The 16,209-nt window shown below is 47.6% G+C and overlaps 1 protein-coding gene across 1 annotated transcript in view; it reads left to right on the top strand.

Moving 5' to 3' along the window:
- DYSF (dysferlin) overlaps positions 1 to 16,209 on the top strand; it is a 303,950-nt gene that overhangs the window by 182,999 nt on the left and 104,742 nt on the right. The window contains exons 33-35 of the mRNA XM_074951962.1: positions 9,005 to 9,186; positions 10,675 to 10,815; positions 12,485 to 12,514. Coding sequence (XP_074808063.1) covers positions 9,005 to 9,186; positions 10,675 to 10,815; positions 12,485 to 12,514 — 353 coding nt within the window. The remainder of the gene's footprint in view (positions 1 to 9,004; positions 9,187 to 10,674; positions 10,816 to 12,484; positions 12,515 to 16,209) is intronic.

The raw sequence follows: 16,209 nt of genomic DNA, 5'->3' as shown, positions 1-16,209 counted from the left end.
TCTAATATCCCATCACAGGCCATTGGGCCTATTTACCATGAATATTTAATTACCAAAACCATGTTATCCCATCATACATATCCTCCATAAACTTATCGAGTTTAATCTTAAAGTCAGTTAGATCTTTTGCCCCCACTGCTTCCCTTGGAAGGCTGTTCCAAAACTTCACTCCTCTGATGGTTAGAAACCTTCGTCTAATTTCTAGTCTACACTTCCTGGTGGCCAGTTTATATCCATTTGTTCTTGTGTCCACATTGGTACTGAGCTTAAATAATTCCTCTCCCTCTCCGGTATTTATCCTCTGCTACTATGGTTGGATACTTGACCAAATATTGTGCCAAAACAGGTGGAGTTGTCAATAGTTTTTATTTTATGAAATGCATTTTGTTTTGTGCTCCCCCAGATCTACATATTGTGACCTTTCAGGAGATCCTTTAAGGATTTTGTTAAATGAGTTATAGTTGGTAAGAGTTTCCCCACAATGATTTGTGATGTCCAGGAGTCTCTTTCCAGCAGAAATATCTTTGTATTTGGGTTAGGTGAGTAATGCCTTCCCTGAATTTGGCTTTAGGGGTGTTGTCAGTCCTTGTATTATATATATTATTTGTTGAAGAACTTTCCATCCTTTCTCCAGTTTCTCAAGGAATTGGCCTCAACCATCCAATGTAATGTTACTCGCCCCACATAGAATCTTATTTAGTCTTTGCAGATCTTCTTCATCCCGGGATCGGTTATAATTTTTTTTGGAATTTCAGTGACTGCTGCCCAAGTATCAATTTTGAATTTAAGGCTTCAACCATTTAGAGTCATGCTTGTGCACCAAGGTGTTGCCTGCTCTATTGAGGATATAGTCTCAGAATTAGGGATTCGTCATCTGATAATAGCATTTCCCTCTTAAATTGTTCCCACTACTCTTGATAACCTGTATATTGTCCCATTTTGTGGCCTCTCCCACATTCCATCTGTTTAGCAGGCCATTGTTGCCAGCTATGGCTTAGTGTCTTGCCACACCTTCCACAGCTTTTCCAAGCTACCCTCCTACTAAGGGTCTTTGCTCTCCCACTCTCTACTTGTGCACTGTTCTTAGGTTGTAAATTCGGTCTGACTGCTCCTTTCACATTTGGGTCTTTTCTCTTTCCTGTGTCAATATTATTTGATGCAGTCCCGTCCCGTCCCCGCCAGGCTGCTAGCTTGTGAGTCACACTGCTGTTCCTTATGGTTTCTTGCAGTCTCACTTTTGCTATAGCTTTTGCTACTGTGAGATCTGGGTCTAACTGAAGCTGTGCAGATAAACTGATATCTCTTATACCAACAACTATCCTGTCTCTTAGTAGTTCTTCTTGTCACATTCCATATTTGCAATGTTCAGCAAGACTATGAACTGCAGGAATAAAAATCTCAGCTGTTTCCCCTTCTTCCTGGCACCTCCTATAAATTTGGCCCTTTCATATGTAATATTCTCTCTGCCTAAGAAATGGGCATCAAAAGCCTTTCACTTTGGAGTATTCTTTCTTTTTCTCACCAGTGAGAGGTAAGGTACATAGGACAGCAGCATCACCCTTGGCAAATATCAGAGTATTTACCTGGTGTCCTTGTGCTTTCTCTGTTAAACCAGAAGCCACCTGGAATCACTCAGATCTACGGATCCAGCAAGGATCAAAACATCCCGCAAAATCAAACGTCTCTAGCGGCACCATTTGCACTATGGACTCCATTGCTGCGCTGAGACAGGGCTCTGCCTCCTTCCTGCTGCAGCTTTCACAGGCCTCCTCCCTGGCTTTCCGCTTTCCCCACTCGCTCACCACCCTGGGGGCCTCTTTCCTTTCCTTTACTCCTTATTTAGAGAGAGGGATTCACTCACTTTTGACTCCATGTCATGTGAAGAGATAAACACAGAGAGCCATGCTTTCAGCAGCGGCTAGAGGACATCCTGACCAAGAAACTTCTATGTTATTAAGCTCTCCACTGCAGCTAGGAACTCAATTACCACACCACAGGTTCTGCCTACCTTGAAGAGTATGATCTAATGGTTAGAGCGGAGGGTATGAGGGTCACAATTCCTGTGTTCCAGGCCTAGTTGTAGGTGGGGGGAGTGTTGTCTAATGGTTAGAAGTAGGAACTGGGGGTCAGGATGCCTGGGTTCTCTCCCCAGCTTTATTATGTGTCTGCTGTGTGACCTTGGGCAAGTCACTTCCCGCCTTTGTTGCTGAGCTCACCCATCTGTAAAATGGGAATAATGAACTGACCTACCCCTGGGGTCTGGTGAGGCACAATTAGATGACGGAACTCACTGCTACTGGATGTCATGTAGCAAGACTCCACGAGAGACTGGACATTTATATGGATAACAAGACCATCCAGAGTATAACAGTTGATGCCAGTTTTTTTGAAATCCTGCTGCTTCAGTATCCTGCTGATCTCTATCTATTAGGGATCAATATGAGGCCTTCATGGGGGACAGGTGATCCTACATCTGCTACAGTGAGTTTAGTCACACATTCCTCTGCAGCATCTGCTGCTGGCCACTGTCAGAGATGGGATACTGGAGCAGATGGACCTCAGGGCTGATCCAGTCTGGTGATTCCCATGTGATGCTTGCCACGTATTTTGGGACTCTCAGCTGGGATGTCCTATATGCAGTAATAATCAGCTATTGAAGAAGAGCGGAGCAGCAGACTGGGTAAGTTACAAGGGAAGTCTTCAGGGTCCTTCTCTGGCTGAGTCCATGTGGCTGAGAGCCACAGCTGTGACAAAGCAGCAGGGCATTTGACTGAAGGAGCCCATTGCCTGCGCCTTCCTTAAACTGATCAATAACAGTTCACACTGTGGGCATTTAGGTGGCTGTTATTCAGTTTCAGAGTGAACACAGCACTGAGATTAATGGAGAGACCGCGCATGGATCCCTTCATTGTGCTGCTGCGGACACCCACTTTCTCCCATTTTCAACGTCTTTCTGCAGAGGAAGGAGAGAGCGTGGCATGTGCAGTAATGGCATGGACATTCCTCCAGCTTGCTCAAGGCTTAGAGCTAGCTTCAGAATCTGAATGTGGAATGCCCACTGGGGGGCTCCTTTGTCTGGGAGGGCTGACAGGGATGCAGTCATCAGAGGTTAGGTAATGGAGGTTGGAGCCTTTCGGTCTCTCATGTGGATCTGGCCAACGTCTGTGGCAAGCCTAAGTCTCTCCCACTGGATGGTCTGAGAGGAGTTTCGTGGGTCTCGGAGTTCTTTTGAACAGACCACAAACTCCCATCTCAGATGATCCCAGCAGAAGCAGAGACCATGGCTCTTTGGACTTTTTCCCAGAGGTCTGAGTTCAGTGCTGCCACATAGGTACTGCATAACCTCAGGTAAGTCACTTACCCTCTCTATGGCTCAGCACACCCCATCTGTAAGACAGGAGAAATGATACTGACCCCCCACAGGGTATAATTAGATGGTGGAACTCACTGCCACAAGCTGTCACTGAGGCCAAGAACAGTGAGAGGGGAGGAGAGGTAAAACCAGGGACTGGTGACAGAGGAAGAGTTAGGAGAACAGTTGAGCTGGGCGCATGCAGCCCCTGGTTATCACCACACCAAAAGCAACATCGGAGTGGTGCAGAGAGAACAAGATTCCCATATGTAAGCGTCTCTCGGCGTCATCCTGCTGAGGAGGCTGTCAAGACGCCTACAGCTGACTTTGGAGTAGCTTCTGAGTGAACCAGCCAGCTGTCTGGTAGCAGGAAGCCTCTCCAGGGTGCCCCAGGGACCAAATGCTGTTCTCAGAGATGCTGGCCAGTGCAAATCCAGAGAAATTCAATTAGCTTCAGTCGAGTTACCACCAAGGTAACAGAGATCACAACCTGGCCCTTTGTATCAGCCTCTCAGCAGCGAGTTGCACTCAGCAATTTGTCAAATTCTCATTTTATTTACCCCTGTGGGACAGAGTGCTGAGAGCCAGTAGCTGACCCAGCACGCTGACCACGTCAGCAATAATTAAGTCCACCAGGAAAGGCTTGATGGAGGTGGAGAGTACTTAATTGCCTAAGCAGACTTGGCATTGATGAGCTAATTATCCCACCAGCTGGGGAGGCTAGTTAAAAGCACAGGAAGGATATGCAACGGGAGGAGGTGCTAGCAGAGGCTGTTGGAGGCTAGGTCTCTGGCTGCAAAGAACGCTCCCACTTCCTGGAGGAAGGGCTGAGGGTCGAAGGACACGGTAGGTAGACATGTTGCACAGGGATTGTGATGGGAATTTGGTGGTGGTAACATCAATAAAACAAAACACCCAGAGGTGTTGACAAGCAAGAAGCGTCCAAGACTCTAAGGGACCCCAGAGTGGGAGAGAGCCTGCCCTGTGACACCTGCATTAATTGGACTGGCTGGATTTACAGTGGTGTAAACAGGAGCAGATGACCCTGTGCATCTGTAGAGCAGGGCTCTGATTCCCCTCGCCCATAACCCACTGTGGGTCGGAAATGATTCCAGTGCCATTATGGCTGCATGAGAAGAATGAGGAGGGGAGAAGGAGGTGCAGGATGCTAACAGAGCACATCTAATCCTGTCAGAGACCCCAGAGCACATGCAGGCAGCCTGCCCCTCAAGGGGGGTGTTCATTCAAAAGGGGTTTAACAGAGCGTTCTTGGTGGAAACAAGCCCCTAGCAACTGCTGACACCAACCCGAGACCTGCCGATGATCTCTCCAGAGAGGTGCCATGCCCTTTTTGTTAATGTATCATGTGAGAGCTGCACTAGGTCTAGGGTTGCCAGTTCAGGTTGGACATATTCCTGGAGATTTCATCACGTGACATCATCTTTAATTAAAGATTAATCTTTAATTCCTGAAGACTCCAGGCCAGTCCTGGAGAGTTGGCAACCTGTAGGCCCCGTCTTTCATAACGGGCAGAGATATTGGTATCTCGGCTTTCTCCTCCTCCGTCCATCTTCCTTTTTCTTTTTCTTTCTTTCTTTTTGTTTGTTTAATAGCGTTGAGGGAGATCTGAAAGGGAATTCCTTCTGGAAGTCTGGCCTGGGAACTTTAATGTTAACAAAACACCAGCGACTGTACAAATTAAGCTCAGATTGGAATGGGATGAAGAAAGAACATCACTTTTTCCATTCCCCACTTAACCCCTGAATCCCTCCTCTGCTCCCTTCCCTCCAACCATCCTCCTCTTCCTTCCCACAAAGAAACAGGGAGTTTAAGCTCCTGGGCTTGTTGTGAACCAAAGAACCTCTCTGAAGGGGGAGGCCCAGCTCACGTCGTGTTTATTGTGAATGAAAGAATTGAGTGAAAAGCCAGTTGGAAAAGAAAATACCTGACACTGGCACATCTATAAAATCTTTAGTATTTATTTTTACTACCAAACACTAAATCAGAGCAGTCTGTCCACCCTGGAAACTTTGGAAAGGAGGTGCGGGAATTGAAAGGCTAGGGGTGTTTTTCTTAAAGGAGCTGGGACTCAAACCAGATTTTCATGGGATTAAGAGCATCTGTATCCTGTCTTTTTAATTATACTAAAATGTGCCTACCATGAAGGATTTCATCCCAACTAGAAGCGAGGTGAGTGGTGTTTTATATCCCGAGAAATATGGAGCATTTTATGTGATAATAAACACTTGTCTGTATTCTCAGTGGAGCTGGTAGCACTGTCTATCATTAAGGTTGCCCAACACTTCCCATTACAAGGCCCTGTTTTCAGTTTCTTATAAATTTGCCAAATCATAAGTTTTGGCTGAAATTTTCCATGCCTCAGGCTGAATTTTTTTTTTTTTAAAGTTTCTGCAAAAATGTTTTTTTTTCCAGAATGAGGCTGGGGAAAGAGACATGTTACAGGGTTTTTTTTCATGATCATTTCATTGAGAGGCTCCCATGTTTTGGGGCAAGGACTTGAGATTTGCCAGGGGATCGTCCTGGTGTCAGGGCTGTGCTGTCGGCCATCTCTGTGATCATACACCCAAATATGGCTGAGCTATAAGTCTCTGTTCGCACATGCTCAGTGGAGACTTGTTAGAGTTTGGCAGCTGAATTCTCTGAAGATTCCATCTGACTGAGCATGTGCAACAGTAGAGTAGAAATAGAACTCAGAAGTCATGACACCCAGTCCCTAGTGCTCACCATTAGACAAGAGACACTCACTGCCTTTGTATTAAAACACAGAACCGGGTTCCCTAGCAGCTTTAGAAGCCAGAATGCTGTGGTAGCCCTGCACTGAGCCACCAACATATTCCTTCTATTCCTTTTGCAGCTTTTTGACTCTGGTAGGGGGAAGGGTGGGGATCTTCGGTGTTATTTCACCCTTTATTTTGAAACAGGAGGGAAGAGGTGGGAAAGAGTGAACAATCAAATAGTGTCGGAGTCCACCCAAGTCTCTTCTCCTCTCTGCCTCCACAATGAGTTTGTTGTTTAAAATAAAACTCAGACCGGCTTTGAGAGGGGTGATTTCGTGTCTCCTGATTGGCTGGGGAGAGAGGGAGTCCCTTCCTTAGGAAAAACGCAGCCAAAGACAACATGAGCAACAAAATGTTACAATGCGGACTTATGATCTCACTTGCTTTAACAAAGCAGAGTTCATTAAAGGCACTTTACACAGTTACAAAAATAAACCCTGCCACACACACAAGGGTCCAAACAAAAGGGCTTTATAAAGACAATTCCCCCCCTCCTGCTTTTTTTTAAACCCAGGCCCAAACACATGATTTTTTGTTTATTGTAATGGATTCTGCTGCCTTCCTTGTCCTGGAAAAAAGTGCACAAGTGGAAAAGGTTCTGTCCATGCTGTAGTGTAGCCCGTGGCATCCCAAACAGCCCAGCTCATTAAACACAGCTGCATCAGTTGGGAATTCAACAAAGGCGGGGCAGTACTAAGGAGCGTGCAGGAGAGAGAGTACAGTACACATAACGCTGCTTAATCAGCCCCCAGTTTTCTGGTGGGTGAAGCCGTGGGCTTAGAAAGCCATCGCTCCCTGCCTCTCTGGGTTGGATTCACTGGGGTGCTTACTCAGTCCTTTTTGAGGTAGATAATTTGATTTGCAAGCAAGTTAGAGCATGAGCTTTTTGGGGCTGAGGCTGTCTTTTTTGTTGTATACACGGTCAAGCACAATGGGGCCCTGGCCCCTGGCTGGGATCTCTTGGTGCTACCAGATAATGAATGATAACGTTTGCTCTAAGGTCTTACAGGTGAGACCTTAAAAGGCACTCGTCCTGCCCTGAGAATCCTTTGGCGAATTTTCCATCCATCAGGGTGCCCTTGGCCAAAATACTCTTCCTTGTTGTATTCCCATGGCACTGTTGATGATTGGGAGGCATTTCCCCAGAGCTGGCTGCATTTCAGGGGAAAAGTTTGGAATATGGACTTTGTGAAGCTGTGTGGGAGGGATGATGCTACAGGGGTGACAAATAACATGTTTCAGGTGTTAATTGCCTTGCTTGCTGTCTGGCCCACTAGGCACTCCTTAGCTCCTTCTCCCAATCCAGCAAGCTAAGGGTGCAGGTTACAGTGGGACTTGTCTTCACTAGGCAAAAGGGGTGAGGCCGTATGCTAGAGGGTCTGTTGCCTGCATGCTCAGCCGAGGTATCTTCTGCCCCTTTTTGGGGCCCATTCCAAGAAGAAAGTCAGTGCTCTGAAAGTCTAGGAGCTTAGCCTGGGGAATTCAAACTTTTTTTGCTGGGCCTCCTTTTGAAAATATTTCAGGCTGTGACAACCCCCACACCACCACTCTTGGTACTGGACATAGCTTTTGCAGCATCAGTGCAGATCCTTCCAGAGCTAAGTAACTATGCCATGCCACCCTCACTTCTGCACTGCTGCTGGCGGTGGCCCTGCCTTCAGACCTGGGCGGCTGGAGAGTGGCTGCTGCTGGCCAGCCACCCAGCAATGAAGGCAGAACTGCCTTCATCTTAGCCTATGCCAATTTACCCAGTCTCAGTGAGACACGTGTTCCCCTCCATATCCACGCGGGAGCTAGTGACTGTTCTGCTTACCCACGTGGCGGCTGCAGTCTGACTCACCACTTTGTTAAAGGGTTATAAGCCCTGATGTACTGGAGGAGAGACGTAGAACAACCTCTAGCTTCATAGCCAGCATTAATGTCTTGTCAATTTTAGGGCCAGAAGGGAACCTTAGGGTCTTCTGAGCTTCCACATAACACAGGCGTTGTCTTTACTTCTGCCAGCCCAGGGCCTCATCCCAAGCCGCACATCTGCGCCGGCAGACCAGCTGCTAATAACCTCCTCACCCCGCTGGGACCTGAACCCGCACTTCCTAGCATAGGCAGCCACTCTTAGAGCCATTAAGCCGCTGGAGCTAGATAATAGCATCCCCTAGCACTTTGCATCCATAGAGCTCAAAGCACCTTACTAAAGAAGAAAAGGGGGACTTGTGGCACCTTAGAGACTCACAGGTTTATTTGAGCATAAGCTTTCATGAGCTACATTTTCCACTGCATGCATCCGATGAAGTGAGCTGTAGCTCACGAAAGCTCGTGCTCAAATAAATTGGTGAGTCTCTAAGGTGCCACAAGTCCCCCTTTTCTTTTTGCGGATACAGACTAACACGGCTGCTACTCTGAAACCTTACTAAAGAAGGTGACCATCATGACAGATGGGGAAACTGAGGCACAGAGTGGTGACTTGCCCAGGTTCATGTGAGCAGCAGAGCTGGGAAGAGCCCAGGTCTCCTGACGCCTGGTCAGGTGCCCTACCCCCTGGGCTGGGCTATGCTGCCTCAGGTTAGTTCTCAGTGCCTGTAAAGTCCTGTCAGAGCCTTGGGTGAGAGGCGCTAGTGCTACAGTATATACAGTAGATCCTTGGACAGCAGCGTTTTGGCCATTGTGGAGCCAGGAGAGAAGGGAGCAGCCTAGGGCTTTCTAGAAGACTGTAGTACTCAGTGGCTCATCACGGATTTTGCTGCATGTTGAACCTCGTATTGCCCTTTCCTCCCATTCCTGTTTCCAGTATGGACAGACATAGCCCTGTTTATACACTCCTGTGACTTCCCTAACTCCCCACCTCCCTTCGCTGCAGATCCGTACGCCACCGTCTCCTTCCTCCACCAAAGCCAGAAGACGGTGGTGGTGAAGAACACCTTGAATCCCACCTGGGACCAGACTCTCATCTTCTACGAGGTCGAGATCTTCGGGGATCCCCAGAACGTTGCCGACGTCCCCCCCAACATCATTGTGGAGATTTACGACCACGACACCTATGTAAGCATTATCATGCACCGTGCGGACCTATCTGCAGGGCTGGATTAAGGCGTAGGCAAACTAGGCATGTGCCTTGGGCCCAAATTTGAGGGGCCCCCCGATTTGGCCCGACCACCCCTGTCATAATGGAGCCAAACTTGAGTGGCGCTGTGACCACATGCTCCGGGTCACAACGCCACTCGCTCTAATTTGGCCTGGCTGTCTCTCTGTCATGATGGAGCCCGGAGCCATATGAGGAAGTAGGGCCCAGGTGTACGTGTTTGACTAGGCCTGAGTGATGGGTTATTCTGTCCATCTGCACCTGCGTGTGCTGTCAGCCAGAGACTCGCTCTTTCTGTAATGTTTCATGGGCAATGACGTACTTTGCTAGGGCGGCCTCCTACTCATCTCTCTGCAGCTCTTCGAGGGTGGGGGCTGGGTCCGTGGTTAGCGTGCTGGACTGGGGATCAGGAGATGTGGTTCCTGGTGACCTTGGGCACGTTGTGCTCTTTGCCCTATTGCCCCTTGTGCAAAGTGGGGATTGTGGTTTTTTAATTTCTCTCACCCTTATTTTTGTTTAGATCTGAAGCTCTTTGGGGGCAAGGACTTTCTCTCACTAGGTGTTTGCACAGCACCTTGCACAGTTGGGCCCTGAGTTCAGCTAGAGCCTCTTGGCATGGCCTAAATATTACTAATAATTGCTGCCTTGTGTTCCAACTGTTGTGACCCTTCTCTCGCTGTTTTGTGTTCTATACCCTGCTCACATCTTCTCGCTGTTAAAGCTGGAAGGCCCAGATGCTCTTAACTTCCATTGTAATACCTTTCAGGATTTGGGCTGAAGCTCTTTAGGGGCAGGGACTGTCTTTTGTATTATATTTGTACAGCACCTAGCGCAATTGGTGTCCCCTGCTCCTGATTAAGGCCTCTAGGTGCTACTGTAATACAGATCATAAAAACTGCCCAGCACTGCCGCTTCTTACTTCCTGAAACCCACTCCCTCTCCACTCCCCCACAAAATAATGTTGGGAGAAAACCCTTTCAAAGCCTAAATGTCATTCACGTTCCCATGGTCATGGACTTTCTAGCTTGGGAGTTCCTGCAGACAGTTTAACAGGCCAACTCCTGTGATTTTATTGCACATTGCTGATAGTGGGTGATATTTTACTCAAAGTGCCAGCTCCTGGAGTCAGGTGCTTCTGTGAGAATTTCACCTTTCATTTAAAAAATGTAAGTTTCTAGCCATGATGGTTACAGAGAGAAGCTTAAAAACATGACCCCTAAAGGCTCCAAAGCCAGAAGGCAAATTTAAAAGCCCCCAAATTTACGATTTTTAAAAATCTCACGATTTTTAACCCAATCTCACGAATGTTTTGCCCTGACTCCCAATGTTGGAATGAAAGGGGTTAGCCATAGCAAGTGAGACCGGTGCGGGGTAGCCACCTAAGCCAAGAAGTAGGACTATGAGCGAGGCCTCCGCGACCTCCATGACAGCTAGTGTGTTGCTTTCAGGGTGCGGACGAGTTCATGGGCCGCTGCATTTGCAAACCCAGCTTGGAGCGCTCCCCGAGGCTGTCCTGGCACCCTATCACTAGGGGGAATCGAAGTGCAGGAGAGCTGCTCGCCGCCTTTGAACTGATTCAGAGAGAGAAGGTGAGGCCTGGAAAGGACTTCCCCTGGAATTATGAGACCAGATCTCATTGGAATCTATGGGTGCTTAGCAGGGTCAAGCTTCGAGCGTGCAGGGGCTGGGAACCAATATGGGCCAGTCCACACGGGCCAGTTTGCTGGCTAAAATAGCTCTCCAGTTGCCTGCAACCAGCTTTAACAGATGCAGGATATTCCAAGGGCACGGGTCGTCTCAGTGGTTCCTTTCCCGTCTTGGCTGCCACATTTAGGCAGGGCTGCTGCTGTCTAGCGCAGCAGCCACCTGAAGGGAGGCACTTCCTGCCATTTGAGGCCAGCGGTTCCTTCATTCGGCTTTTGCGAAACCAGAGCATTGGCTGCCCGGTGCCCCTACCTCAGTCTCTCTGACTCTGGAAGAGTCCAGCTCAGACTGTGGAGGCGTTGCTCGCAGCTCTAGAGCTAGGGCTGAGCTGGGATTCGGCTCCGTTGTGCTGCATGGAGAACACAGTGGATCCTCCCCACAGTTGCAGGGCTCACCCTGGGAGCCTAGAATGAGCTTCTGGAGGGTTTGTATGTAGAGATGGGAAGAGCAGGCTGAGCAGCAAGCGTCCAAGTCAAGTGTCTCTCCTTTAACAAGCTGATGGGAAAGCGACTGGTCTTTGGCCCCAGACCAGTTGGGAGAGACTCTTCTTTGGCCTCATACGTGCTTATCTTACCCCCCACCATGCGCAGGCCGCCCCCGCGCCGTCTTCACCTCCATGTGCTGTTCCACTCACCCGGGTTTGGCTGCTCCCCAGATTGTCCCAGTGCCAGGGAGAGTGCGTGGGATGGAAGGCGAGGGAAGTGGCTGCTTCCCCAGGAAATGTTAAGGTCGCTCATTGAGTTCCCTCCTCCCTCCCCCTGCTGCTTCTCGCTCCCTCCTGCTCCAGGATCTAAGCGGGAGACGCGGGACATTCAGGCCCTGCTGTTCTAGACCTCGGGGTCTGCACTTGTGATGTCCTCATTACCAGTAGCTTGGGGCTGTGGGTGGGTACAGGGCACCTCCCACATAGGGTAGGCTCATGCGTGGCAGACAGTGGAAGAAGCAAGGAGGAGCTGTGCGGTAGGGAAAAACACCTTGGGGAACGAGACAGGCTGCCCAGTGCGTGGGCACCCCGAGCCAGCTGGCCAGCGAGAGCTATTGACCTTGGCAAGCGCCAAGGTAACATTTCTGGCCGGAAAGAACAGCGTGGGTGAGTGGCTGCCAGGAGAGGAAGAGGGAATTGGTTGGGGGATGGTTGTGTGGGGCTGATGGAGGACACTGAATTTGACACTCATTGGCCTTGCCATGCGTTAACGTCTCCAGAGATAAGGCAGGTATCTGTGATAGCGCAGCCCATGCTTACACAGCGGCCGGACCACGTAGGTGCATATGAGTCTCTAAAGGCTTGACCTTAACAGAGCCAGCTTTTGTAGCTCAGCCAGTAGAGACTCGTGCACTCTGATCTGGCCGTCCCACGTTCAGTCCCCACAAACAATGACCCGCCCAGGGATGTGGCCTTACCATAGGTCCCCAGAGGCCTGGGAAGTCAGTTGGCGTTGCTGGGAGCAGGACCTGGCTGTGAGGGTGTGAATGTTCTCGCAGATAAGAGAGCAGGGGCTCTCTGGTGACAATGCAGGGATCATCCACTGACGGTTTGTGTTTTGCTCTCCACAGCCAGCTGTTCACCATCTCCCTGGCTTCGAGGTAATGCTTGCATCACAGTGACAACTCTGAGGGCCTGAAACACTCCCCCAATGGTCCAGATCCCCAAGCCCCAGCTCTAGCAAACTCCCATTAACGTCCTGGGAGCTTTGCCTGAGTCAGGCTCCTGTGATCCGTCCTGCTCAGATTGATTTCACTGCTGACATTCCCTTTACTGTGGAGCTCAGCCCCCAGGCTTGGAGCCCTGTGAGCCGTCCCCAGAGCGGTGGTGTATGTCTCTGAGAGATGCCTGAGAGGTTCCTGCTCTCTGTCTGCCAGCTGCTGGCCTCTGCAGCCCGGGCCCCACGGGTTCTAGCGATGGCTGGGTTTAACCCTTTCATCGCAACACGCCATGTTAATGGCGCCACAGCACTGCCCCCAGATCAAAGGGTTGTGGCATCCCCATCAGCACAGCTGCCTTTCACTCCCTCCTTGGCCTGGCAGGCTCCATCTACCCTACCTACCACCTGCTGCTCCTGCCCCCACTGGCATCCTCACCCACCCACCATCCTCTGTGCCCTTTATACACTCCTGCTACACCCGCCCCTTCTTCCGCCATCCTCCTACCTGATCCCTTCCCCACTGCAGCCTCTCCTTTCCGCTCCACCCACAGCCTTTCCTGCCCTTCCCACCCCCTTCCCGCTCTCAGTGCCAGGGTACGCTTGGCCTGACTTCTCTCTTCCCCTCCATGGCAGATGTGCTGGAGGGGAGGCCCCTGTGATGCTACCTGTGGGATGGAGAGGAAGGGGTAGCAAGTGCGGTCCCCCATCCCGGACAGGCAGTGCTGGCTGGGGTGTGGAAGCAGCTGGTTGGCAGGGAACAAGTTGGCAAGAGGGGGCTTGGGATGGAGGAGGCCTGGTGAAGCTACATGGAATGTTTTCATAGTCTGAGCATGGACAGCCAGGTTTCACCCTGAAAACAGATACAGGCGTAATGTGTCTCATGCCCCCGATGCTACACAGGAGAGCTAGCCAAAAAATGAACAAATGCTTTTGGAAAAATTTGAAATTTCAAAGTTGGTTCCATTTCATGAGGTTTGAAACAGAGCAAGTTGTCATTTTTCTGACTTTTTTGGTAAATTTTCAAAACTTTGAATCTTCATTTAACTCCTTCCCATCTTTTTTTTTCCTTGCCACTAAGTGCAATTAAATACATGATGTCCAGGATTTTATTTTCCCCTAAATTGTTAGTTCCACCCCACCCCCTCAACTTCTCATTTTGCTACTCTAAAATTGTTAAAAACTTCTCCACTTTTTGTAAAGTTACAGAGCAGCAAAAGGAAAAAATGAAACTAACTCTGCCACTTGTAAAGCTTCAAAACTTCTCCAACTTTGAAAAGGTAGAGGAGTAGCAGAATGACAGTGTTTCCTTTTTCCGTTGGCTATTTTGTAGCTTTTCTAAAGTTGAGGAAATTTTGAAAAAGTTAGAGTGGAAAAAGAAAACTAGGGCTGTCAAGTGATTAAAAAAATTAATCATGATTAATTGCATGATTAATCAGGCTGTTAAATGATAATAGAATACCATTAATTTAAATATTTGTGGATGTTTTCTACATTTTCAAATATATTGATTTCAATTACAACACAGAATACAAAGTGCACAGTGCTTACTTTGTATTTATTTTTATTACAAATATTTTCACTGTAGAAAAGAAACAAAAGAATTAGTATTTTTCAATTCACCCAATATAAGTACTGTAGTGCAATGTCGTTATCATGAAAGTTGAATTTACAAATGTAGAATTATATACAAAAAAATAACTGCACTCAAAAATAAAACAATGTAAAACTTTAATTCACTCAGTCCTACTTCTTGTTCAGCCAGTTGCTCAGACGAACAAGTTTGTTTACAGTCGCAGGAAATAATGCTGCCCGCTGCTTGTTTACAATGTCACCTGAAAGTGAGAACAGGCATTCACATGGCACTGTTGTAGCCGGTGTCACAAGATATTTATATGCTAGATGTGCTAAGGATTCATATGTCCCTTCATGCTTTGACCACCGTTCCAGAGGACATGCTTCTATGCTGATGATGGGTTCTGCTCAATAATGATCCAAAGCAGTGCAGACCGACGCATGTTGGCTTTCATTATCTTCTGCCACCAGCTGAAGGTTGATTTTCTTTACTGGTGGTTCAGATTCTGTAGTTTCCGCATCAGTGTGTTGCTCTTTTAAGACTTCTGAAAGCATGCTCCACACCTCGTCCCTCTCAGATTTTGGAAGGCACTTCAGATTCTTAAACCTTGGGTCGAGTGCTGTAGCTATTTTTAGAAATCTCACATTAGTACCTTCTTTGCATTTTGTCAGATCTGCAGTGAAAATGTTCTTAAAATGAACCACATGTGCTGGGTCAGCATCCGAGACTGGTATAACAAATCAGGGGACATACAATTTCCCCCCATGTTCAGTCACAAATTTAATTAACACACTTTTTTTTTAATGAACGTCGTCATCATGGAAGCATGTCCTCCGGAGTGGTGGCTGAAGCTTGAAGGGGCATACGAATGTTTAGAATTTCTGGCTCGTAAATATCTTGCAATGCTGGTTACAAAAGTGCCACACAAATGCCTGTTCTCACTTTCTGGTGACATTGTAAATAAGAAGCGGGCAACATTATCTCCTGTAAAAGTAAACAAACTTGTTTGACTGAGCGATTGGCTGAACAAGAAGTAGGACTGAGTGGACTTGTGGGCTCTAAAGTTTTACATTGTTTTGTTTTTGAGTGCAGTTATGTAACAAAAAAAATTCTACATTTGTAAGTTACACTTTCATGATAGAGATTGCACTACAGTACTTTTATGAGGTGAATTGAAAAATACTATTTCTTTTGTTTATCATTTTTACAGTGCAAATATTTGTAATAAAAATAATATAAAGTGAGCACTGTACACTTTGTATTCTGTGTTGTAATTGAAATAAATATATTTTAAAATGTAGAAAAACATCCAAAATATATTATAAATTTCAATTGGTATTCTATTGTTTAACAGTGGTTAAAACTGCGATTAATTTTTTAAAATCATGATTAATAATTTTAAGTTAATCGTGTGAATTAACTGCGATTGACAGCCCTACAAAAACCCCTGAGACCCTCAATATTCATTCTATGGTGCTCAGAGGTGAAAAGAAATAAGGGGAAAAGTGGGAGAAAGGGACACATAGAAAAAAGTTACGTGTTTGAAATGCGGAGATTTCATTTTTGATGAGAAAATGAACTAGTTCAGGGAAATTAAAACTTTTCACAAAGTTATGAGTTGTGAAAAAGGCAAGTTTTCATTGGACAAATATTCAAATGAATTTTTTTTGTACCAGCTCTATTCTGAGCAGATAAAATATCAGCGAATGATGGCCGTGCTCTACATGTATGGGGTCACCTCTCTCTTCAGCTCTGAGACCCGTCCATGGCCCTCCTGCCCTCTCTAGGAATCCCACAGCTGCACTGGCCTTGTGCAGTAGGACAGCTTACTAACAGCTGGGGGCCTGTGGACTCCTTACCTAAAGGGAGAGAGGGACTGAGCTAGGGGCGAGATGGCCAGTAGGTAAGGACGCAATAAATTGGACCCCAGGAGCAGAATGTTTTAATCACCTGTGAAATTGGTAGCAGGGCACCACAGAGACCTTGTGGCCAGGCACCCTACCCCTGTTAGCCTCCTTTTGTGAACCCTGTAGGAACTCCACACAGTCTCTCTTCTGGCTCAG

This window comes from Natator depressus, chromosome 4, assembly GCF_965152275.1.
Source record: "Natator depressus isolate rNatDep1 chromosome 4, rNatDep2.hap1, whole genome shotgun sequence".
Classification (NCBI taxonomy): domain Eukaryota; kingdom Metazoa; phylum Chordata; order Testudines; family Cheloniidae; genus Natator; species Natator depressus.
Note: the sequence above shows the minus strand (reverse complement) of the source record. Positions and strands in the feature narration are given on the sequence as shown.